The sequence below is a fragment of the Vanessa cardui genome, chromosome 2, assembly GCF_905220365.1.
Source record: "Vanessa cardui chromosome 2, ilVanCard2.1, whole genome shotgun sequence".
NCBI classification, from domain to species: domain Eukaryota; kingdom Metazoa; phylum Arthropoda; class Insecta; order Lepidoptera; family Nymphalidae; genus Vanessa; species Vanessa cardui.
In genome coordinates, this window is record NC_061124.1 from 4,991,471 (window position 1) to 5,018,253 (window position 26,783).

Genomic DNA, 26,783 nt, shown 5'->3' on the forward strand with positions numbered 1-26,783 from the left:
CAGTGATAATGATTGTATGTGCACTAGGAGTCAATAAATCCTTCTTGGGGCAAGGTATCCGTTTCTATAATAAAATTCCGCAGGCATTTTAACTTTGCCGTTTAGTAAATTCAAATCGTTTGTAAAAAATACATTGGTAGAAAAAGCATATTATTCGATACAAGATTTTATAGATGATAAAAAAGCGTGGAGTTAATACCTGTTGACTTCCAAGCAGGATATATTAATTTAAATAATTGTATTTAATTAACATGACTTTGTATTTTTTAAATGTTTAAAAAGTACAAAGTCATGTTAATAAACTCTTCAAACTCATAAACTACTGAGTTTCTTGCCGGTTCTTCTCGGTTGAATCTACTTTCCGAACCGGTGGTAGCTTCACTAAATTGTAAAATGATGATTCAAAAGTGCTTGTAAAAGCCTACTTGAATAAAGTTTATTTTGATTTTGTTGTTTTACTTAATTAAGACATTCCACTGTACCCATTTTTTCACCAACTCGATTTTTTTAGTGGCTCCGGCTCTTAATACTATATCTCGGATATGAAGCGGAGCCAACATGTCAACTCATGTAGTGTCCTACGCTAGAGCCCTTTGTCGTTCTCAGGGAACCAATGTCAGTCTATCAGATATCTTACTGGTATCTTACCATCATCACAACTAATTCTACGGGACTTAGTAAGAGCAGAACTACCGTTAGACTATGTATGTTGAACTTTATAGCTTTGTGTATATTACGTCATATTTATTTATTCGTTGCAAATATATTTCGTTAATAATAGATCAATTTCAATGTTTCACATCGGCCTGGCGTCCTGAAATGTACATTACTTTACACCTTGCTGGCTTTTTTAGTCTTCCTAATAGGGAAGCGGAGTTAGCTTCGCTGATTGTGATACAGTATAATCAATTATTATAATTCCGTAATACCTTAAACTTCCTAGAGGCTGGTATCTTGAGAAGGTTAGTATGCATGTACGTTTGTTTTGATTTAAGCTACAAGGGGCAGTGTCCCAATTGATAATCTGCTGTTAACTCACATCTTATATTCCGCAATAGCAATGGTTATATAATGAGGTATAAACAGATATGAAAAAATCTGCGATTAGCCAAGTTATCAATCCATCTGTATTGTAAATACGAAACTAACAAAAACAGAAAGAGAGAAATATGTATCTTGTTGTTTGTTGTAACTCTTATACAAGGCGTTGGTCCGAATAACAAAAAGCATTTATGCAATATGCTTTTTAATTGAGGACTAACAACGCTAGCAGCTTGTCTAACATGAATTTTAGTTAATGAATAAAGTTCTAAAATATTTAAATTATAAAATTGCCTCGGTAGCCAGCAATAAAACAACATTGTTTTGGTTTTGATATTCGCAAAATAGCCATCAATATAAAAAATAACATTGCCGAAAGGATGTCTGCCTATAATTAAAACTACTGTCTCTTTTGAAGAAAGGTAATATTATAGTTAATAGCGGGTTACCAACATCATCATTTCATTATTTTTGTGTTTGTTAAATTTTCGAAATTACTAAAAAATAAATGAAAACATGAGATGATATTATTATATTCATCTGCAATAATCTATAATTCTGATAATAATAAAAAGTATTGCACCATTATTTGGTTGTAACATGGTAACAACAACGTAGTTTTAAATATGTTTCTATTCATCACGTGACTTGGCTTGGTAAAAAAAAAACATTGTTCTGTAATCAGATATTTAATTTCAGGTATAAAATTTTAACAGATCAGATTAAAGGCGTTTTAAACAGTTATAAACTTCGTAAATTCGTTTTTATATAGGGTCACCAAAAATATGTTATTATTCACTGAAAAACTAAACAAATATTAATTTATAATTAGTAATAATATCTTGACCTGCAAATACGTGCAAATTAAAAAAGAAAATTATTTAATATATGGCAACCCTAATTTTAGTAATACAGTATTTTTATTTTGATAGGAAGTTTAACTAAAACATAAATTCACAGTAATTGTTTTACAAATTATTTTTACTACTTAAAAATCTAGTTATTAATAGTGGGTTTTGTCATTTCCTTTTATTGTTTAAATACTTTAATTCCTTTTATAGTTATTTCACTAAATTATTTTTGAACACATTTTACAACATAGGTATAAATTAAATTTTGAATAAAATTAAGTATCTTGTCATACGTAGTAATTAAGTATCTTGCTACTATGGATGGATACTAAAAATGGTTGCAATTTTTTTTTCAACATATATCACCATTTTAATTTAATAATAATTACTATATTTTTTAAGTACAATAAAAAGTATAGAAAATGTTTGATACTGTTTCATAAGAATCGAAGGCGATAATTAAGTACCGTTTCATTTAATACAGTTTTTTTTTAAGTTTTGTCCAATACGTAATGGTAAAAGCTCTGAATAATAATATTAAGCTAGAATAGAAACAAGGGAATAATTATATATTCCCATTTAAGTACAGATAACAAATTGAGCTATCAAACATATCTCACGATTTACTTAGTAAGAATAATAAGTAGACGTGAAGAATAATCACAATAATAAATAAAAAAAAACAGTTTAAATAAATCTTAATAATATAAAATGCAGAAGCAAGAACACAAGACTAAACATATATATTTAATTAAACGAATAAGCAGAAAATTGCGATCACACATCGCTAATTGCTAAGTACTAAAAATTAAAGAAAGTCAAAAGAATACATTTTCAAAATAAGCTCAAAAAGCGAATTCACATCTCGGCCACATATAAAATAAATGTCAAATCTGGAATGATATAAAAATCTTTGAAAAGGGTTTGAGCAACAATGCCGTTATATTCTTAATACTATTGCATATTTTAATATCATTTTTAGAGTCAATTACTCCAACGTCGATCATGTGCCGTTTTTTTTATGAATTTGTGCTTCTCTGAATAGTTTTATTTTTGTTATTCTGTTCTTTGATACTCGACAGCTGAGTGAGAGCGTCAACGTTGGCCGATTGACAGGTGACCCTCGACTTGTACATTCGGCTAGCCGATTATTTCGTTGAATCATTAAGGAGAAGCGTGACGGCGGGCTAGCGTTTTGTACGATGCGTCCTTCCCACTGTCCCGTACTAGTCACGCGTACGTTTCCCTAAAGCGTTTCTGGAGGTGATGCGCCGCGTTGAGAAGGCGGTGGTGCAGCGTGAGGTGCGTGTGCGGGGTGAAGACGGGCGGCGCGGGGGCGGGCGCCACGCGGGACAGCGCCGGGATCACGGCGTCGTTGTCGGGATGGCAGAAGAACGCGACGCAATGGCGGCCGCGCGCGCGCGCGTACGTGCCCGACGGGACGACCACGCGGTGCATCTGCGTCCACGTATGTTATGTTAGAAAAATGGCTGTGCATTCATCAATTTTAAATCTTTTTTATAATTTTAAAATTGCATTTAATATATCTATTATTATTTTTGTTGAAATCTTGTTTTATTGAATATAAAAATAAGTAATAACCGTTCGGTTAACATTACAAAACAGTATTCGAGTATGTTTCGCATGAAATTACTCGCGTCTGAAATTCTAATTAGTGATTAGTCACGTGTTACAAGATGTGACGTCATTTATATATGTACGAACATGAATTACAAATGCATTATTCATTTATCTTTATATGAATGTTTACTTTTTTCGAAATATGTATTGCAACTTATTTTTTAAATTGTTTTTGTATAAGTTTAAAATTAGAACGCGGAAACTAAAGTATTTGACCTTGTTACATATTATAAAGGTAAATGTAGTCTTTTATCTTATCATTTTAAATGTATTAAAAATATGTGCGATACATTTGATTTAATTGAAGTAGACTCTACACTTTTTATTGAATTAAAACAATTACTTTTATATCAAAGCAATTATTATTTATCACATAAGTTTTTCATATATAGAATCAGACTGAAATTTACTTATGAATGTCAGTTAGTATTTTTGATGTGTAGTGCATCTCAAGCTTTGCTGCTATCTAGAGGAATTAATTCGACATTGGGAAGTTGTAACAGGATACGGGGAGAGTGCTCGCCATTTAAAATGACCAATGAGCGCGCAGTTCTAGAGTAAGCCATCAGAAGGTACAACCCCTTTTCCGGATATAATGTTACTCTTGTTTAAATATAAGGTATATGTTTATACCGACGTGAGATGTCAGATATTATCGTATGCACTTCTGTGAGGCTCGTTTGTTTGTTTATGATTATTGATGTTTAATTTTGTTTCGCGCAATTCAATTTGCAGTGAATAATAAATTTTGATAATAAGTGATTACATCTGGTATCATATCTTCAGTACACATCCACTTCACCAGAGATAGGGACATTCAAGGACTAATTTCTACATACAGCGCTCTCTTTATTTAGATAATAATTTAAGATCATATATTTGAAAGAAAGTATGTGTGTTTTTTAATGACTTACAAGAGCTGGTAGCAAGTTAGTTGTCCAGGAAGCTAAAAGTTCTCCGGTCTGGACGAGTATTGCCCCTTGCAGATGTCCTACGGCCTGCCACTTCTCGCTTCCGTTGAGTTTGACCTGAAGTATTCAAGATAAACTTTTTGAGATAATCATTTAAAGTAATACACTGCTTAAAATATCCTTCTGGCGGTAGTTAGGTACAGTATTCTCACTCAAGGCCAATCATCCTTGTTGCTTGAAGGAATGTAAATCTGACGCTACAGGAGAGACATTAGGCACGGGCCAACTACTTTCATGCTTCCGAGGCTATTGAGTGTAACACAGAAAAACTACTAAATCTGGGTTGCCCTCGAGAATCTTTTGAGAGAAAATGCCCAAATACATTTATTTTCCCAACCTTTATTCAAGCTCGGGATGCTTGGCCAATAAGCTAGAACGGGCTTTAAAAAGATCTCTACAAATATATGTATGACTATATCTAGAAATGAAGTCTACATTTGTATTTTTAAATACATCCATATCTTACATATTAAAATATTTAAAACACGTAGACGTTTAGACATAAGTTAAAAAACATGTATATCTTTACACAATGTCAAGTGGTAGAGTTATGTATATTCTTGGATGATTTTGTGTTTTAATACTGCACTAAGTAGAAGAAATGTAAATTTTGACGAATTGTAAACAAAATAGAGCCTAAAAGTAAATTACCTCGAGTCCGCCTTCCGAGTCCTGTGCAACCAAAGTGAAGGTACACCTGTCGGAATGTGCTCCACAGCGAGTGTACGCTATGCCATCACCATGGCAACAGGGCCCCTCGTCCTCGGGGGGCACGGGAGGGTAGTACAGCAGCCGCATCGTGGACGGATTGCAACCGTCGCTCTTCAGCATCCCTGAGTGACACGCGAGAAGAGTAGCTGGGGGAAGACCTGAAAAAGGTAAAAATAGGATTGAACACTTTTTTTCTTAGTATATTAAGTCAAATCAATCTTACACAACATGGAAGTCACAATCTCTGGGTATACTCTCAAATTCGTTTTAATATTATCATATTATAGATATCCAAATAGTTTTTTTGCGAGCCAAGATGGCACAATGGTTGGTACACGACGCGTACTACGCATGTACCCTTAACCGATGACTGCGAGTTGAACTCAAATATCGATGTTCTTAATTTGTGATTATTGGTTCTTCGTGCTCAGCAGTGAAGGAACATCGCGAGGAAATTGCGTGTGTCTTATTTTAATCCTGTGTCTGTGTAGCCAGCAACATGCACAGGATTGCCTTAGTGGTTTTTCTCTAAACCTTCTCATTTATCATCATCATTAACAGACTGTTATTTTACTTTAAATCATTTAAAATAGATTAATTCGATATATAAATTATAACTTGGTTATATATTATGATCGATCGTTACACTGAAATCGATTTTGAACGAAACATCCGTAACAAACTGTTATTCAATAAGTTCTAATAACTTATTGTTTATGATTTTGATGGTTTTTAAAATTAATATATACATTATAATTGTGTATTTACCAAAAGCATAAGCCAAAGCTTGTAAAAGTACACGTGAAAGGTTGGTGAGGTCTTGCGCGAGCGGGATCGTGTGCTTAAGGAACTCCGGTACCTCCTCCTGAGCCGGCATCGCCGACGCCGATAATGTCGTGATGTTGAACGAGTGACGCAGTTCCTAAGAAAATGAAAAAAGAACAATGAAAAATGTTATTGTATTCATACACTCAGGGAAATATTATGAAGGTGTGGCCCTCTTTTTCGCTTTCTTTTCGTGTTCATTTACAATTATCCATATTTCTTAAACAATTAGCCTGTGCCTTCGTTTGGTACTTATTGATAAATTTCTAGTAAATAGAATCCATATTTTGTACCTTAGCTTAAAACGTACAAACTATACAAAATGATTTAATAATTATATCCAAATATTGTTAATGTTCAATAATGTATGTATATTGTATACGATTAAAATACATTTATTTTTATGGTATATTTTTATAAATTAAATAAGATTAGATACTATATATTTTTTGTTTACAAAATGAGTAGTTCTCCTTTGTTTCAACCATTACAAAAATGAACATATTGATTTTACTTTTGCCACTTGGACTCACTTTTGTCGATAAGATCATTTACATACTGTTCTATTTTCGTAATTACCTTTTTAGTCGTATCAAATTGTTCCATTCCGGGTTTTACGTAACCGTGATTGCTGGCTGGATTGCGAAGGTATTGCGCTTGACAACCCTCGGGTAGAGCGCAAAAGTTATCCAAATCAGCGTAAACGGCTTTCAACTGAGTAAATAAAAAAAAAATTACATTAAAGCAAGCCCAAACAAAACCCTTAATTGTCTAATTTTATGTTGTATATAATAATATCTACGTTGTCACAAATAAAAAATAGTTCTATTTTTTTTTTAAATTGACACGTTTTGTCATTCCAAATCAAGCATGCAAACATGTCCATACCATTCCTACATTTCTTTTGTGTTTACAATAATAACATATAAAATATTCAAGTTTAATATCATTCTATAATATAATAATAAATGTGTCAATGCGCATATATTTTTTATTTTCTATTGAAATATAAGGGAATGAAATATAAATCTTCATTTTCATTTTAAAATAAGTTTAAATTATACCATTATCAATTTCTCATTAACAGAACGAGTTTGTATGAAATATTTACCTTCTCATCAGCGATCCCATGATTAACAAGCATGGCAAGCCCCTTGTTATTCAAAGCCGCAAATAACTGCTGACCAATACGCCTCACAACTGACTTCATGGGACAAACATCCGTACCTAGAAATAAAAAATCATTTCATAGAATTTATCATAGCACTTAAACTAATTTTACTTATGTGGTGGCTTATATGCAAAATAGGGCCTAGAGACAAATATTGACCGCATAGATATGACTCCGATGTATATGATTTTAAAATGGCGATATTTCCCTTCGTTTCGGATATAAACGTCACAAGTATTTAATCATTAAAATATTTGTTAATTTATGTGCATTGATAAATATTCACGAGAGTCTACTTGAGTTAAAAGCTGATGTAATAAATTTACCACTTATTACATATTCATTTATTTTTCAAGCATCTGATCGTTATCTTACATAAATTCGTTAGTTACATAAATAAACATTATGACGGAACAGACAGCGAGCGTAAATAAAATAACTGTTAACAATTACGTGCGTACTCTTTTCAGAACGTTATTCATACTTTTATTTTGTTATCTTGTCCCATTCCTATTTCAAACACAAAACACCTTCGTTTGGTGTATTTATAGAATAACCTAATTTGTAATGTAACGGTAAGTCCGTTACAATACAAATACGTTATGTACTGCCCAAGTAATACTAGGGAACAAGTTACAGAGATAAAAGTAAAGCATTAAGTGTTTAAATTAATTTCTATTTATATAGAGAGATTATGACAGTTAAGTTTTGTCAGAATATTTCTAAACAAAATGAAATATTATTTATTAGTTCAAGTTAAGACTGTTTTAAGGCTTTTGTGGACTCTATATTTAAGTATTTGAATCTAAAGTAAATACTTTATTGTTACACTACTTTTAAAAGCATTTTCACAAATGAATAAACAAAGATCTAAAAATATTGTTTCTTAATTTTAATTATTTTTTATAAACAAAATTTTATGTGATATGTAAAATCTGTACAGCTTTTAAATTTCATTGCAATAATTAAACGCTAGTCATATTCACAGTGACGTCATTTTATGGTGCATACTACTAGCCTATTAAATTTGAACGTGTGTTAACAAATCCTAATAAACAAAATGCGAAACATAAACATGACTCCATTATTGTCCGTTAACATGAAAACCGACTTTTAGATCATGCTAAATTCCTATTAGCGTTTTAAAACAAATATAACCTACTTTCTTTATAAATGTTAATGTATATCATATTCACAAGCCGGTTTCCTGTGGATCCACAAGTGGTTCGCATCTGCACTGAGCTTATTCCTATATTGGGATATAGAGCAACTGTTTGACCTATTTTATTGAAGATGTTTAATTTATCTCAATATACATCATAATTGATATCTGTATATATTAGTACTCCTTGGTCTAAAGTTTAACCTATACGGCTGCAAATTTTAAGGTTTAAGACATGGTTCGGGATAAGTGACTAAGTTTTCTGTCAAATAAGTTTACATCTGTCGTGCCAGATTCAGCGCATCAAACAGTAGGGAGAACGCCTGCGTTTATACGCACACTTGTGATTTTTGATATCTCTAGAAGGTTAATCTTTGAGATTAGTGTACATTCGATCAACTAAATTAATAAATAAAGTATATCATTGCAATTTGTCTTTAAGTTTTAAAGTTACATATATGTACAATATTTTGCTTAAACACATATAATTGCAGCTGCACAATAAACTTTTGTATTTACTACTTTGCGGATGAAACCAACAAACATGTTCCTATATTCAATAATCGCTGCATAATTATAGAACACATTATGTAATTTTCCTGACATATCCAATTAAAAAATAAATAGATAATAACAGTTAATAGATCAAGTTTTATTGTTTGCAAAATAATCATGATTTGTCATCACATTGCGGCACTGCTTGTATCACGTGTCAAATTATTACAGCTCACCTTATTCGAGATAAAATAAAACCTTCAACAATAGAAATATAATCATTTAATTCGCGTAATAAAATACATAGTATATTCCGTTCACGCTCAGAGAGTCTTTTCTTTCTTACACTTAAAAGCATTAATGTAACACAACCAGATTCTTTTAACTATTTCCAAGTTTTTCAAGACTATCAAGTTTCTAGGCGCTACGCTGGTTTTGACTTGGATTACAACTTCCCTGTAAAGCGAGTAAAGCTAGTTTCCTAGTATTTATATGTACTTGTGTTACAATAAATAAAGTTTAATGTTTGATAATAACGCTCGTCTTATAACGACCACACACGTGCATCTCACATACACATGTGTGATTCACTCACAATGAGATTTTTAATACTTAATGATGATACTTTATGCACATTTATGTAGATTGTAGTTACTGTTGTTTTACTAAACACTCACGGAATGGAAAAGTATAAAAAATGCTTTTGTAGGACTGTATAAAATTGATGATGGTAATCAATCATTTATCCATGTCAAATTGTATAGCGAACGCAAACCGTTTTATTATCAAAACGTTTGAATCGACAACTCACAAGATTAATAAATCATTTATTTATTTACAATAAAAATAAAATTGTGTTGTCGTGCTAAAATAATTTTAATGTAATGCTCTCGTAAATGATTTTTGGTTAAAAATAAATAATATTCGAATATAAGTACATGTCGTCATGATAACATTTAAGTTTTTTTTTATTTCAAAAAGTAAAAATAATTTGATGAATTTTTTTAAAAGTTTATTTGTATTTTGTATTGACTTCCTATTTACGTCATTAAAATTACTCTTTTAGGTAGGGTGTGTACATTTTAACCGTGAATAAAAAGGTTTAGATTTGATCACAAATGCAGAGAATGCTTACTTTTAAATTACTATTAAAAGTATTTATAATATTATTTATTGATAAATCGTTAAGTTCAACAATTGTACAGACATACAAACAATAATTAAATAATATGCTCTTATTGCAATAGCTGTGTTATTATTACGATATCAACAAAATCTTTTATGTATGCTATACAATGATTGACAGGAAATTAAATTATGCAATTTGTTACATAAGAATTGAAATTGGACTACGTCTTGAGTGCGTTGTATTGTGGTATTACAAAATGAAATTATATTTGGTTCTTTATATAAACTCTTCAATTCGCTGGTTATCGATTTGTGTTACAAGCAGACAAAAAGTTTACAATTAATTTTTGTATAAATAAAATAGATTAAGCACAATGACATAGTAATCCGTATTTTGTATCGAATGGTTGAGTAAATTAAATCAAATACGAATAGAGAACACTTTTATAATATTATAATGACACTTTATTTATTATCTCCAAGAGGAGTTGCTTACAAGGACTCGCCAGATCAAATGACTTTAATATCGACAGAATAAATACATTGAACCATGCTCTGGGTATTCCGAATGAAATATTCTGGTAGATTTCATATATTAGTAGATTAGTATAGTATAGTAGATTTCTTAGACGATTAGAAATAGATTACACTTGACGTCCTTGATTTATTCACACATTTTGTTAGTTATATAAAGAGTCTAATAGACATTTAAAGTGCCTAAGATTGCTTCATACAATATAAAAAAATGTTAGGTACAAGTGTAATATACAAGTGTAGAGCATGTAAGACGTATGTATTCGTACGCGGAAGTGCTTACGTTAACCTTATCCGTACGTTAGAGTCTTATAACAAAGGTCTCTGTGACGAAACGAAGGCCAGATGCTTTTTTTTTCAATGTTTTTATATTGTTGCCAGCTCTTCAAATTTTTTTGGTTAACGCTCTCGGATTAATCTTCAAATATGCATTGTAATTCATCCTTTACCTACTCAAAATACCATTCTATCTTTGCCTAATTATACGTATTTAATCTATATAGGTATAATTAAGCAAAGATAGTTCAGCCGGTTTTGTCTTTTTTCGTTTTTTAATTAGAATTTTGTATGTTTAGAAGAAATAATAATTAACTTAGTGGTGGGCTTAGCTTCTGGGCCTACTCATCAAGTATTGTACCACCAAACAGAAGTATTTAGTATTGCTGTGATTCGATGTAACGGTGAGTGAGTTAGTAAGAGACATATAGCTTAGTTCTCGAGATTGGTGCATTAGAGATATAAGGGAAGATCAAGATGGCCAGCTGGCCCATTTACCCGTGTGCTTATATCATAAAAAAATCGAAACAAGCCAATAATTTCCTGAAATTTACGACTAGTTATTTTTAGTGTATATAAATATATTTTTTTATGTATAAATATATCCATGGATAATGGTTTGTCTTATTAGCTTTCATTAAAGGGTAATTTTATTAATGAATATATTTATTGCGTAATCAATAGTTGTAGTGCACTAATCGCATGCAAGGCTGTTATGTCATTTATTGTATTTATGCAACAACAATTATTGGAAAAATCCAAAGAAAACCTTGGTATATGAACAGCTATTTCCATAGATTAAACATGATTCACATCTGAACTATGTTTTATTTTACAACGTGACGCTTATGAATAAAAAAATAAAACTGATTGAAAGTACCAATCGCGGTTAAGATGTCTGTCTACCTACATTCGCTTACAATGTTTGAAGAAATCACGAACATACACTATAAGGAAAAAGTAAATTTTAATGATTGCGTTTCAACGATCCACCTTATAAACTCACAAGCTATAAGGAAAGAGGAAAACGGGAGCTTAGATCATGGGTTTTATGTATCGTGACGAAGCTATATATAATAAATCTTTATGTCAATCTATTCTATTTACTTTTGCAATAATATTTTTCCCCTGATTGATTGAAATTAAATTCAATCTTACTGCTTTAATTATAATAAACGCGATCGAGATAATAACATGTCAAAGAAAATAAATAAGTAATAAATTGTTTACGCAAGTTTAAAAAAATATTACTTTAACTACAGTCTGACTACGAAACTTATTTAAATGCTTTTTACTATAGACAAAGGATTGTATTTTATTTAAGAAAACAGTGGTAGCGTTCTTTGATTTTTCATGTAGGATAATAATAATTGTTTACTAGTTTACTATATACACAATGCGAACCAAGAAACTTTAAATTGAATATTGTAAAATGATGATTAAATATACTTACAAGAGTTTACGTACATAAAGTGTATATTTTTCAGAAACGTTTTAATTGTTTATGTAATGTGATGCGCTTTGAAAATTCAAATATATTTATATCTGAATACGAGGTGACACGCATGCTGTTGCTATGTAAGTGGGTCATTGGGTGATATAATGTGTACCCGAAGGTTGTTCGTAATATGTAGAAATAATCGTCATAGCGGTGCATTTAAATTTTATTCATAACGTTGCACTAACTCTAGTAACTAGCACAAGCGTAGCATTCAAGAAATATCGTGAAGAATAAGAAATATTTTTAAATAAGTATCTAAAATCAATTTGGTATAAGTCCGTGTTTTCGGATATAGGCCTCCTGACGGGACTCTTTTCGGGAAATTTCGGATACTCTGTGATAGAAGTTTATTTGACACATACAGACATCCACACGTTGTTTTATTGCAAGCACGAGACGAAATATAAACACAAGTGGCAAATGAGATTCCACTGGCAGTTAAGATGTCATGTATGAACTACTTTAGCTCGTAATAGTTATGTAATTTTTGTTATTATTAATCTATAGTCAGTCTATAGACAATAATACATTAGTATGACGTTAGCTGGTGTTGGTAGAACCCAAATCATAAATATGCTATGTCATGTCATAAATTTACTTTTTTATTAGTTTGTTTCAATATGACTAACCGCAGGAAATTTGTGTGGTATTTCCATAAATTTTAGTGTGCATAAGTTGTCAATTTAATAAAGATTCCTTCATATATAACTATGATAAGTAGGATATATTTCGATAATATTAAATGAGTAATTGGATTTAGAGCTAAATTTTGCACAATACTGATACGATGAGGTAATTCTAATGTACAAAAACAAACATAAAACCAATTTTGATAACCACAGCCAGATAAAAAAAACGGCTGAATAAAATATAGATATCTTTATTGTTTTACGTTCGAGTAATAAATACTTCATTTATTTGTAAAACTGATATTTATTTATATTTTTCCTTAATGTAAATGTCGTTTTAAATAGTATTTAATAATAATTTACAATTCCGATGAAACCAACGAGTTTATATTTTAAGTTAAGAGGTATTTTATTATATTATGTCGTAGAGCTGTATAGTTCTTTTCACTCGCGGAGGCGCGCGTTCCCCTAACTTTAAATTATCGGTGTTTTACTAAAATAAAATTTACAAATATATTCTAAGCTGTTTTTTTTGTCTTTTCTTCCACTCACACCACGACATTCTGGAAACATGACTGTGATTCATTACAACCTATTAAACTCATACTGTTGGACTTCAAAAATTATGGTAGGTATATCGAGGGGCGCCTTCGTTAGACAAAATATACTACATTTGATATCGAATTGATGCGATGTCACTGGAATACGAGAATCTTTTGTTGTTCTTTAAACTTTTTCGATTGGAGGAAGCTACTATAAAAAAAATTATCTCTAAAATAAAAAGTCTGCATGCATTGATGCATTCTTGTCGAAGAAATAATATTTACAATCATCCGTTTTATGGCGTTGAACACGTGCATCAACATTAATTCTTATCATACCTTTGATTTGTCGTTTTGGTAAAGTTGCTGTTAATATTTTGCGGTGTTTTAAAGGTAGTAAATACGATATAACTATTTCATACAATTACAATATCCAAGAATGAAAGAGTATTGCAACGTAGAGAATATAAAATGATATATCGCTTTTTGTTTTGTGTTTGAAAGTTTGATGTTTATTTAAGGGTTTTTCGATTCAATTGTTTGGCATAATACTATTATAAATAGCACAACACAGGTTTTAAATGTGTTTCGTTATATTAAAACAAAACGATAGACATGCCTTGTAGCGTCTTTTTAATTGTTTTGGTAATGGTGAAATACACTGCCAACTCTCAAGGTCCGGTGTATCATTCTCTGATGCAGGCAATAATTCAAAGAACACTTTGATGTTGTTTATTTATTTGATGTTTTGCAAACGTCTATATGGCTTAAACAGACGTTAGTTGAGTTCAACGAAAATGCAATTCCGCGTAATTTGGTTGATTTATTTCACTAACTTTAAATTTAGTTAATATTTACCATGTAATTACATATTATTCCTATTAAATTTTAATTAAACAAACGGATTTAAGTCACAACGAACTAAAATATAAAACATGTATTAAGGAAAATGGATAAAGGATAATTGTAAGGTCGTTAAACGTGCCCGCCGAAGCATTGAGCAATTCTTAATCAGAATTTAAAGAGTCGATAAACTTGCATTGTTCAGTTTAAGTCACAAAAAATCTTGGAAACTACCTATAATAATAATAACTACATGTTGAGCAAATTATACACGGAAATCTTAATTAATTAAAAATCTATTCTATACCATAAAATTAGCTCTGATTGATTTTGTTAAGAATAAGCATCATAGTCCATAGCCTACTCGCGTTACTGAAGGTCTTTATAGGTACTGAATCTATTGTTTTATACTTATTTTGTGAATTGATAATATAATATAGCCAGATATATACTAGCTTATCAAAAATAAAAGGCTATTGTTTTCTATAGTTAAACAAAAATAAATAATTTGTAGAAGTGGAATAATTTGTTACAATTTTATCAATTTTCGTGCAAAACATTTGCATTATCTGATTAATGGATACTTTTATCGTACAACGAATTTGCGATAAAGTAATGAAATCAGAATTGACTATAATGCGTCATTATATTCTAATTGTAAAAATTATTCATATTTTATACTTTATCATTTCGTTGCTTCGAATACTTATTAAGTAAATGTAAATAAAAGATAATATATGGTTTTACATCCATTGTAACGATTTTTAAAGGTATTGTATATTCGAGACCGTCCATTAAAATTATTTTTACAATATGGCTTTTAAGCATATGACAATCTTATTTTATTTTGCCCATGTTTGTTATAAAAACGGGTAAAAAAGGCAAATAAAAATCTTACTTTTAGAATTTTATCATAAAATTAAATCGTGTGTAAAAAAGGAAGGCATTGTACAATTTAAAATCTAAAAGTAAAAACCCCACAAAGTATTTGACAAGGATGAAAAGTGAAATCAAGTTTAGAACTGCCAGTCTCTTTCATATTGCATTGATACTGCATGAAGTCTAAATTTGTACAACAATAACTTTTTGTCGAATGTTCATTATCCACAGATAAAAAATGTAAAATAAGAAAAAGGTTTTTGTATCCACTGTAAACAGTTCAATTATAGAAATCTCGTTGTTTATTTTTATTTCTGTAATAACGTAAATAGAAGGTAGACAATAAATGACTCAAATGTATAAGAGGTATGAGTAAAGGTAGCGTGACTTAAGAGTTTAATGGAAATTGCCACTACGTATATATTACGATAAAATACTAGAAATCTTCGTTTAAATACCTATGATACAAAACACTATAATTAATATAATATGTTAATATATTTACGTATGTGTAATTATAATCGCTTGTGACGAATTAAATGTATCTAACACTTTCAAAGTAATGGTATTTAAAATGTGACCAAGTTGTGGCAAGGCCTTCCATCGTAAAAATGATATCAGGCGAGTTTAATCATAATTGCCTAATTGCGTTCAAGTGTTTTGTGTCTGACATCATAATATAAACATATATGTAGTACATGCTGTTTATGCGGTCGATCTTATAGGCCTGAATTAAAATAATATAAATATACCGTTTAAGTTTTAGTCAGATTGAACTCTTATGATAATTATGTCTCCCAGACCGATTTCGAATTGTGTGGTAATTTTCAACGAATTCTATACAACTACGCAAGAAATATAAAAAAGTGTTAAATTTATGATCGAATACAGCTTTCGTGGTCTCTTAACACGCAGTCTGGTAATCTAAATAATTTCTGGTGCAGATTTTCTTTTAAAATATTCAGTTATTCTGATCTGATAATCGTATGCACGGTGCTAATACCGCCAGACGGCTTTAAAAAAAATAATTCTGAATTTATTTTTATGACATACTAGTGAACCAGGAAATTAAATATTTGGAAGATGTTTTTCTGAAATTAAGTACGTACTGTGAAACGTGTATATTTCTTATGTTAAAATGGTAATGTTTGACATGAATATACATTTCACAAGGTCTGTCTCGTTGCTCAATGCCATAAGAAAATAAGCCGTCAGTGCACTTGAAAGAAATTGTCAGAACAAAGGGTACCAACATAACAATACAATACTTACTTACTTAAAAAAATATATTAAAAGTAGATATCTACTGCTAAAATAAATAACAATCAATATTTAAATAACGAGATACCTACACCTAGAATACATATCACGCCTAAAATAAATAGAGATATAATTGATTTGTAAACTTGCCAGACAAAAAAAATATTACCTAACATTAGCCAAATAGGTCGGTCTTCAAAAGATTGCATCACTTCAGCGGCTTCAATGTTATTTATGTTCCAGTTTATTAACACGAGGGGAAATCTGAACGAGATATCAGTCTGGCACAAGTTATCGTGTGGAAAATAGGCTTTATTATACCATTAGCACGCAACGCAATAAAGTCGGAAATATCCATATATTTAAACATGTGAAAATATTGTTGTTTCGATGACTAATATCGTGATTGCATTTTACCCAGAAATTAAACATTATAATGAACTGCTGCATCCACGAACGATGAAGTTGGTAATGAGAGATACATTATTTATGTTCATTTCCCGGAAAAAACCTTCCAATTTGACGACCATCATAAAAACTTTGACTCTACGTATAACTGTACGATAATATAATTGTATACCATAAGTATAAAATTTATGTATTTGGTATATTTTTTATATAATGTTTTATGGGGAATTAAAAGACCAACTCTTAATTAGTTAAGCCCTTATTAATATTGGTTTAATTTTGGGCAACTGGTAGTAGAGTATCGAAAGTCAATAAGCAATAACTTGAATACTTATTGACTAACATAAATAATGCGTAAAATGTTGGAATTAATAGTAGGTACAAATTTGAGAACACTTTTTTTGTATAATTTGTAAATGAATTTTTAAAATGTAAAAATGAATTTTCTATTACTTTTCCTTTCGTATTATAGAAATCTACTTTTATATAAACAAGAAATTCTAGTTTTATATTCCTTATATGCATCGAACAGTTAATGCAGATCTTGTCCAATAAATCGATTCTCATTATTACGGTTAACATCTAAAACAAGTCAAGAGTCTATCATGAATACTGTACGTTGTGTGCAATTAATTGATAATAAATCATATTTGGCCGATACATTGAACATTGCACGGGTGCAATCTATGTCGAATCAATGAAACGAGTCATCGGATGCACTGAATAAAAGGATTGTGAATTTTAAACAGTATATTGTTTCATTTATGACGTACTTGCGCATGTAATATCGTAACAAATTTGGTGTAAACAGGCATTATGATGAAAATACGATATAAATCACCCGTCAACAGCGTGTTACGGCTTTGAGGACAATGGCATACCATGTGTTGTATTTATGATTGTAACTCGACAAACAAGGTTTGCGCAAATTGGAACTATTTCAATATTGAAACAAGAATATAAAAGGCTTTTATTATAATAATGATATTGACAGCGCCAAGCTAAGTAAACGAACTGAATGACGATAACACCCGACATCTTTAAAATATATATATTTTTTTTTAATTCAGCGGTGTGTTCGTGGTATAATAAATTGGAAACTTTAATAAAAAATGTTCAATCATATATTATAGTAAATAAAACGGAAAGAAAACATTTATCTTCAAAAGTTTACTTTGAAATCTCGTACAAAAACATATTTTTCTCAGCAAATTAAATAAAGTAATTATATAAACACACCTTCTTTTGATTTCCTTGATTTGAGGTGGGAGTATTTTTTATCGTCAGTGATGACGTAAAACTATATCGACTTTAGATACAATTATCATTATTTCAATATCTGGGTATTTCCTTTCCTTTCAAAACATTGAAATAAACATTGATACCTACAAATGTATGTGTATATTGATTATATGATAATTTATTTTAAAGAATTATAGATAACAAGTAAATGTTTCGTGGTTTTTTGTCAGGATATCTATCTAATACTATATTTATATTTTGTGTATTTCTATTTTCTATGCCACATTTTCTTAATAGGAGGTTGGAGTGTCAGTGTTAGATGAAAAGCATGGTTACTCAAAGGTCAGATTGCGGTCTCATGGGACTACGAGAGTAACAGAATGAAGATTAAAATTTTAATGTTCTTTTATATAGAGCTGAGATGTGTTTAGAACGCGTGCATCTTAACCGATGCTTTCGGATTCAAACCCAGGCAAGCACCCCTATATAAATGTACTTAATTTGTGTTTATAATTCATCTGGTGCTCGACGGTGAAGGAAAACATCGTGAGGAAACCTGCATGTATCTAATTTCATCGAAATTCTGCCACATTTGCATTCTGCCAACCTGCATTGGAACAGCGTGGTGGATGTTCCAAACCCTCTCCTTAATGGAAGAGGAGGCCTTAACCCAGCTGTGGGAATTTTACAGGCTGTTTCTTTACTTTTTTTATATAGAAATTCAAGGATCCAGTGAATTCGATAAACTGGAATAATAATTATGGTAGATGGTCACTTCTGTTTTATGAAACAAGTGCCATGTATTGTATGTACTTAATACTTTTACTAAGGATTTTCTCTAATCCTATTTTATATCGCTTTTATTTTAGGATCTAAAAGTTCATCACGGTATCATGTGAAATATTGAAATAAGACCTCGTCTGCGCGAAGCGATGGAGAGTTTTTTATTGGGATTATTTCGGTGCACAAGTTGCCCTGTCGGTACCAACGTGTCCGACATAACCCCTTCTCTTCCCATGAGGGGAACGAGTAACGTGTTTTTCCAGCGAAATAAAGGAAACTAAAATTCGATTTGAAAAAATCTTTTTGCTTTATAAGATTTATTCGTTTTAGTCCATAATTAAATTGAGTGTGATTAAATAATATATAACATTACGCTAAGGTACACAGGGTTGGACAAGTTGGAAAAGACCGCCGATGCAACCGAGTCGAGATGCTAATTCGTGATCTCAGTACAGTTTCTCCTATGAAGCTTGAACCAAAACTGATGACCCACTAACCGAGTTTGTAAATCACCGACTGCCAAAAGATAAAAATGATTAAACGAGTACATTTCGCGGAAGCAGCGGCACATGTTACCGTTTTTAAACATGACGTCCCGTTTATTTACTGTTATGTCTGGTCACGGCTTATTCGTCTAGTGACTGATGTACATTACACGAATTTGCACTAGCAATAATTGACTAATCGTAAGACTAATCCTTGTAGTGTTCGTTTTGTTTGATATCTTGCAAGAGTATAACACAAGGCAACTATTTCACGCACCAGAGATATCATATTGTACTTAGGATCTAGAGCGTAAAACGTTTAAAACATTGTCACTAGAAAATGTTTTCACTAAATATTGTATTGTCAGACAGACAAGTTTACTATGTTAATAACATACGTAATAACTACGTTAACAAATAAATACAGCTACTCAGACAAAGGAACCGATGATTCATAGCCGCACTTTACCCAAGCCTCAAAACAAAGGACTTCCAAAATAGATTCTAATTGATTATAGAACGCTGACATTAATACCTCATTCTATCTAATTTATGAAAGAAAAAAGAAACTTAAGAGATAATGATAGTAAATGTTAAGTGTTGAGTTCTGTATTTTAAACAGGTTGAAAAGTCATTAGGTTTCATAGGGATAAAATTAAAATACAATTGATAGCAATCGTTAATATTATGATTAGCACAACAATATACATAAAACGAAAACGATGTCTAATTACTTCTTGGTACTTGTAGGTTTTAAACAACCATTGTTGTTTTATAGTTTAATTCCTTACAAGAAATAATGTTGTATTGCTTCTTTTGCTTTACTTTTTTGATGTAGCATGAATAAACATGTCCTTTTTGTTTGCAACTCTTGGTGTGTCGGATGAAACATTTATGTATGTATATTCTATCACGCATTGAAGCCTCGTGGTTACAAACATTCTCCTAAAGATGAAGCTCCTTTAAAACTGATAATAGATTACCATTCAACAGTGGGATTTTTATAGGTTATTATTATATTATGTTTGTGTATATAACGTTACTCTGATAATATCATTTTTGCAGTAGATAGCTTTACCTTTTGTATGATACCAGTGGACTTCGCCCCTTGCTTTTAGTGAAAGTGTTCTGTTGTCGGTAATTCCAACACTTGAAGTTTGACTTGTCACTATACCGTTACTTGAATATATTCTATAGTAAGATTTTTAAAGGTCCCACTTTTTTATATCATCACTGAAATACATTTGTATAGTTAAAGAAATAGTATATTCATATTTATATATAATATAATAATAATAATATGCTTTATTCATAACAAATAATTTACAGATTAAAATGAGTTCCCTGGTTCTTGTGATAAGCAAAAGCCTGTGCCACAACGAACCTGTGTGCTCTTCCATTATTAACTTCTTAAATTATATTTATTATTATATCGTTAAGACATTGTTGTATTTTTATAGGTTTAACAACACACATCATTCGTCTTAACCTCGATATGAATGAATTTAAAACAATAGGAATCTATTACAGTTAACTTTGTTCAATAAAAAATTGTGCTTACGCATATACAATACGTAAATAAATAGTCACTAGTAATAATTTATGATGTTAATGGTATCCTTCTTTATCGACGATCACGCAGGCCCCAACTACACAGGAAACATTATAGAGCTCGAGAGTGTGCACAGACACAGATGCATTCACCATTCATTCACTCTAAAAATAAGATGGACAGCAAATCCGACAAGACCGCAGATATCAGCCCCAGGAACAACAGGTTTATGCGGTGTCAAAGGCAAGAGAATAATAACTACCAGTTCCCTAACCTCGGGTTACTGAATACTCCTTGATAGTAAAGCTAACTGTCTGTCTGTACTGTCTAACCGGAGTTTGAACTCAGGACCTCAAATTCTTTATTAGCCATCAGACCAGCGAGGCTTATAAATAATTAATTAAAAAAAAATAACTTAACTACCTTTCAAATATACAAGGTAACAATTGATTGAATGATGATAATTATTATTATAATAAAATGTAAAAACTGTTTCATTATCAATTGTAAATATGTCAAGTATAACATGAATGAAGCTGAATGTGGGTCAGTCGCCGCGAGGAGTCTGTGACCGCCCAATTAACACCAAACTGCGGCGAAGACGAGACATGCGCGATCTCCTAAATAAATATTTGACATTTTCTAAATCATACTCTTAGCGTTGTTACTAATCAATTTTATAACCCGTACATATATAGCCAAGCTACGTACTACAAACTAATCCTAATAAAAGTCCAACGAAGTATAAACATTAAACACTTTTCACGCTCAACGTAAATATTTACGACGCGTAAGTGGGGTACGTGATTTTATAGCTGAATTGAAATACTTGTAAAGATTAATGGTTAAAGTAATATCATAATTATTTGATTGATTTAATTTTATTATTTTTTACTAAATACTTCAATTAAAATAATGGCAACACTGAAATTTATTGTAAATAGAAGATAACAAAAGCAGTATGACGTAACACTGTATTATCAAGTGGAAGTTTGACCTTATAATATTTCGATAGCGCGATTTAGCAATACGAGTTTGACTACCTCTATATCTTATCGTGCTCGTACAAAATTAGTAACCTTCAAAAATTCACTAAACGTCGAACAAAACACAAATGTTAAAGGTTGCATATTCAATAGAGGAACAAGTTATCCTCGTATTTTTATGTCGATTGCACATACAAACCACATCTTAAGTTTAAAAATATTAGTATGTATTAACGTGGGTCATTCTTGTTTTGGTGGCCAATTGTGAAGCAACTTTAAGTCGAAAAATTATCAAGGTGTCTTGGAAAGATAAGGATGTATATGAAAATGAGATTTAAAGGGACCGCAACTGTTGATTAAAAAAAAAAAAACGTGTTATTGCAACAGTTGTCAAACAGGGTTGCTAGAGGTGATAACATTCTTGGTAAACGGCAAATGGCAAACCAAAGAGACACAAGGGTTCATTTTAACGAACTATCATATTTTCAGTTACATATTCTCAACACTGACTTATACTATTGGCCACACGCAATCAGTATTACAGCATCACATTTTTTCGTGTGGTTATTATTGTAATTTATTTCTTAATACAACATACACTAAAATACAACTTCTTGTATGGATTTTTAGGTCACATCTTTAAACTACTTTGTAATAAAAATATATCCTTCACGAGATCGAAGGGAAACTAGTTTATTTAAAAAAATACTCAAACATAATATTTTGATTCGGTTTTTTTTAATAACAATACTGTTCAAAGCATAAGCAATATTCCCGTTTCTCTTGAATTGCAGTTAAAGCTTTTACTAATTAACCGTTATCGCTATTATCATATCTGTTTATAAACGGGTATGGTAATAGCCTAAGGAGTGAGGATCGAAGCAGAACAACGTCATTATCATACTAAATTAATATCGACACTTGAAACTATATATTTGACTAAGCCGCGGATTCTTGGAACATTTTATGTATAGCTAGTATTTGTAAGCTCTAATTGATGTAAAGATATCAAATACGTTTGAATTAATAATGATAACAAGATTTATAACAAACGATAAGAATAACATATATCGATATAGTTTATAATTATACGGATTAGTGTTGTTTGTAAAAATAATGCACAATATAATTCAATAATTGATTAACAAAAACAAAGGAAATAATTATATAACATTTCTGTAATCTGTAAATTTAGCAAATGTATAAATTTTGTTTTTGCTATGTATATTTAAATTCTATTTTAAACTACGGCATTTGTTTGGTTTGCGAAATAACTCTATATCCCTGTGTCACTCGAATCGATGCAAAAAAAAACACGTTATTTGTTGATTACGTATGTACAAATCAAGAAAATACTTTCGCATTTGTTTTAGTAAAAGTGTTTAAAAAACTTTCAATTCTGTATTGATTTTACCAACATACTTTGTCATTTCGAAAATAAGTTGTGATGATTTCACGCTAAACGTTAAGAGTCAACATTAAACAACTCGTTAAACATTTTTTATAGTATGTTACGCGAATTCTGCCAAGGCTTGCAATTTAGACTAATTGACGTAAGCTAAACGTTACACAAGGCGAAGAGTCGTTAGGAATAAACTTGAAAAAAAGTAAAAAAAACTTGATATTTCTAAATGTTATGTGATTTTATTTGCTAATTCATTACATGAGCAAGACTTAAACTGGACGTGCTTCTTGAGACTTATTAAGTGGTATTACAACCTTTTTGAAATATAAAACATATAATTAAACTTGACTAGAGAAATAAATTAATGTATCTAATTATATACATTTCAAAAAACAATGTTTTATATAAATGTTCTATAAAGCAGAGAATAAATCCCTCCAATTTGTTACATCATACGATTTTATATGATGAAAAAGTTCATTATAAATAAAGGTCTTAAAACGTTTGGCACATCACATTATTTCTACGTGTTACGAATAAAAAACGATATAAATATGAATCGTTTTATAAAATAGTATGGCTAGTATTGTGAACGTTGTTATAAAGGCTCAAATACGTATTAAAATATCAAATCTTTAAACAGATCAATCAATCAGACAATGGGACACAAAAATATATCAACTTCAGAGAATATGTGATATCTTTATATGATAATACAGATAATAGATTGTGAGATGTCATCATTCAATGAAAAATAACTTTATCTTGGACAATAATTCCTATCAAAACCTGTGTTCTGTACACACCATCAAATCAGTATCATCCATTTACCAAATGAACTGTTTCAATACTTTTACCAGTTTTAGCTGAATTGAAATATTTTGTAGCCACATAATGTGTCATGTCATTGTAATATGTCTTTCAAAGAATATAACGCGGTAACAGGGAATAGCAACTGACAGATGGCGGTGCTATGTATTGCGTGTGAAGAACTGGGGGCTACAAAAGCCCGACCGGCCGTTGCCCTCTCTACTTAACTTTTTTTTCTGTCTGCCGCCTTTGAATTATCTTCGTTTCCGATTCAGGTATTAGTATAGTTATTTACAATATGCTTTGTTTTTATACGTTTCATTACAATAATCGAGTATGTTTAAACCACAGACCCTTTATAAATAGGGATTAAACAGTGACAGTAATCCATACTTTATCTTATTCTCACTTAATCACTTAAATGTGTAATCCGACAGTGACAAACTATGTATGGGTCGACTAATTTGTAAATGTTGTTATTAGGATCTTTGAAATATATCTTTGTTTAAAAAAATATTGTTAAGTGAACGCCGATTTCGTGCTTCGATGCAAATATTTTATCGATATGTCAAAATGATTGATCGTGCCAGTCCGTGATGTTGTATATGGCAAAATTTATCTTTACTCCAGTGCATTAAGTAATAGGTTTCTCTTTTCAACGAACACTTAAAATGTGTTAATTAAAAAATACTTTTAACATGCCTTATTTATTAAGGCCGCAACAAACTACAATAATAGTACAATTATACAACGTATCTGCTCAGCGAAATTCCAATGCGATGAGTTGCGATCTTTTCATGAATTAATGATATTACATATTATTTGTAATTACGTAATTTTTATTATGCTTTCTATTCTTTTCAATGTAGAATCAATTTTATTTGTGGCATAAGTAATAATCGTGTAATATTTATTTCATAACAACGAGTTTGTTTAGATAGCAAACTATTGTTTCCAATTTTTATAAATATTTTTTAAACCGTACCAAACATGAGGTTTGCTCTACTTCCCTGAATAACATCAATTTGATCTGTTGATTTTGACTCATTGGGACTTACTAACGGTTTATGTTTAGATACGACTTACGAGGCCTTTAACACTAAACGACTTCTTAGTCATAATTATTTATTTTAAACCCGTTGCAAACTCGTACTCTGCAACGATTTAAATAATACGAAACTCTCTTTTATTGATATTGAATGGGTGCGATTAAATGTTAATGTGCATTTTAAGTATAAAAAGAAGTAACTGAAAAGAATGTTCCGTGAGGGCTTTGAACTCGTTGGCGATTGAACTGGATGCATTTGAAGATAATGTTTCAAGATTTAATGGCCTGTTACAGCCGATGCAGCTGTCGATATTAAGCTCGAATGCCTTTAATAATAATTGGGGGATACACGCAGGTAAACTTTCCAGTCCTTTGTGAATGGAAAGAATTATTAACCTAAAGGAAGACAAGAGTGTATTCTTACTTGAGCCATCTCAAGTATAATAATAATTCATCTCCAAGTTTGTGTGGGTATAATATAGAGTAGGAGTCTAGAAATATCAAATACAATCTCGGTAAATGAGCATGAGTTACATGTTGTACTTGAAGAGGGGAAATATTCTAAAGGTTCAGGTCTTACCAATATGCGCCAGGTCGATGATAGGTATTTCGCAGCGCGATAGCAAAGTCTCCTCTTGAACGGCCGCCATCGTCGTCGCCCGCTGGTGCCGATCTGCGTTCGTCGTACACTCGTCCACCGATCTCGCGCCTTATCACTCGACTCCAGGTAAGTAATTAGCAATTAGCGATCGTGACACCGACCGATAATGAAGGATAGGTTTACGATACAGATAAGCACTCAGTACACAGAATAGGACCGAACGTTAAAGCTTATTAAAGTTGTGAATGGTCTTTTGATTACCCCTGGTATAGAAGCGTTCAGAACTCATTTGCATAACCTTGTAGTTCCTGCTCGAAGCGTTCTGCGATCTGACGTAGCAGCAATAAGCTAAACTGACTTGACACATTAAAAATTGGTTTCCGTGACTCTCTCACAGTAAGTATGCGTAGGAATCGTTGCTCCCGCGTGTGCGACCCGACGGCGTCGCGCGCCCCCCGTCCCCGGTGGCGAGTTTCGAATGTCTTTGATCTAATAAACTGGCTCACCGTGCGCGATGAGCGTTACCCTGGCGTCCGATGTGAGCTCTCACTTGTATATCATCGCGCAGACTTTCGTAACCGAATGGCGTGTCGAAACAGCTCTGCCTTGAACACACTGTACAGTAGAGAAAGCGTGGGACACGGTAACTGCGCGAACTACTCGGCGATCGGACTGAGACTGACTGACGCGGAGGGCGCAGCGCGGGCCTCGGGCTCTAACCGACTGACTCACGCGGCCGCTCGCCGCCGCCCGCTCGCCGCTCACTTCGCGTCGCTAGCAGTCACTAGCGCGACTCAACACCTGACACCGATACTAAATAATAATCGAAACCAACAGTTCTGCTGCTTTATTTGTAATTGTAACATAATACGCTGAAAACCCAAATACAGGAACTGTGAATTCATTGAGAACGATTTCACGTGTAGGGTCTATACCATTATTTAAGTCATCTGTCATCATCATTTGAAACATATGGTTTATAAATACGCTGCAAACAGCGCCA

At 31.6% G+C, this 26,783-nt stretch overlaps 1 protein-coding gene across 1 annotated transcript; it reads right to left on the reverse strand.

Moving 5' to 3' along the window:
- Positions 1-1,714: 1,714 nt before the first annotated feature.
- Positions 1,715-26,523, reverse strand: LOC124541186 (2-oxoglutarate-Fe(II) type oxidoreductase ppzD-like). Its single transcript, XM_047119053.1, has 7 exons — positions 25,760-26,523; positions 7,152-7,267; positions 6,620-6,754; positions 5,984-6,137; positions 5,156-5,373; positions 4,448-4,561; positions 1,715-3,350 (listed from the first exon to the last, which is right to left on the reverse strand). The coding sequence occupies exons 1-7, from the start codon at positions 25,827-25,829 to the stop codon at positions 3,123-3,125; spliced, it is 1,035 nt and encodes a 344-aa protein (XP_046975009.1). The 5' UTR covers positions 25,830-26,523; the 3' UTR covers positions 1,715-3,122.
- Between the last annotated feature and the right edge of the window lie 260 nt (positions 26,524-26,783).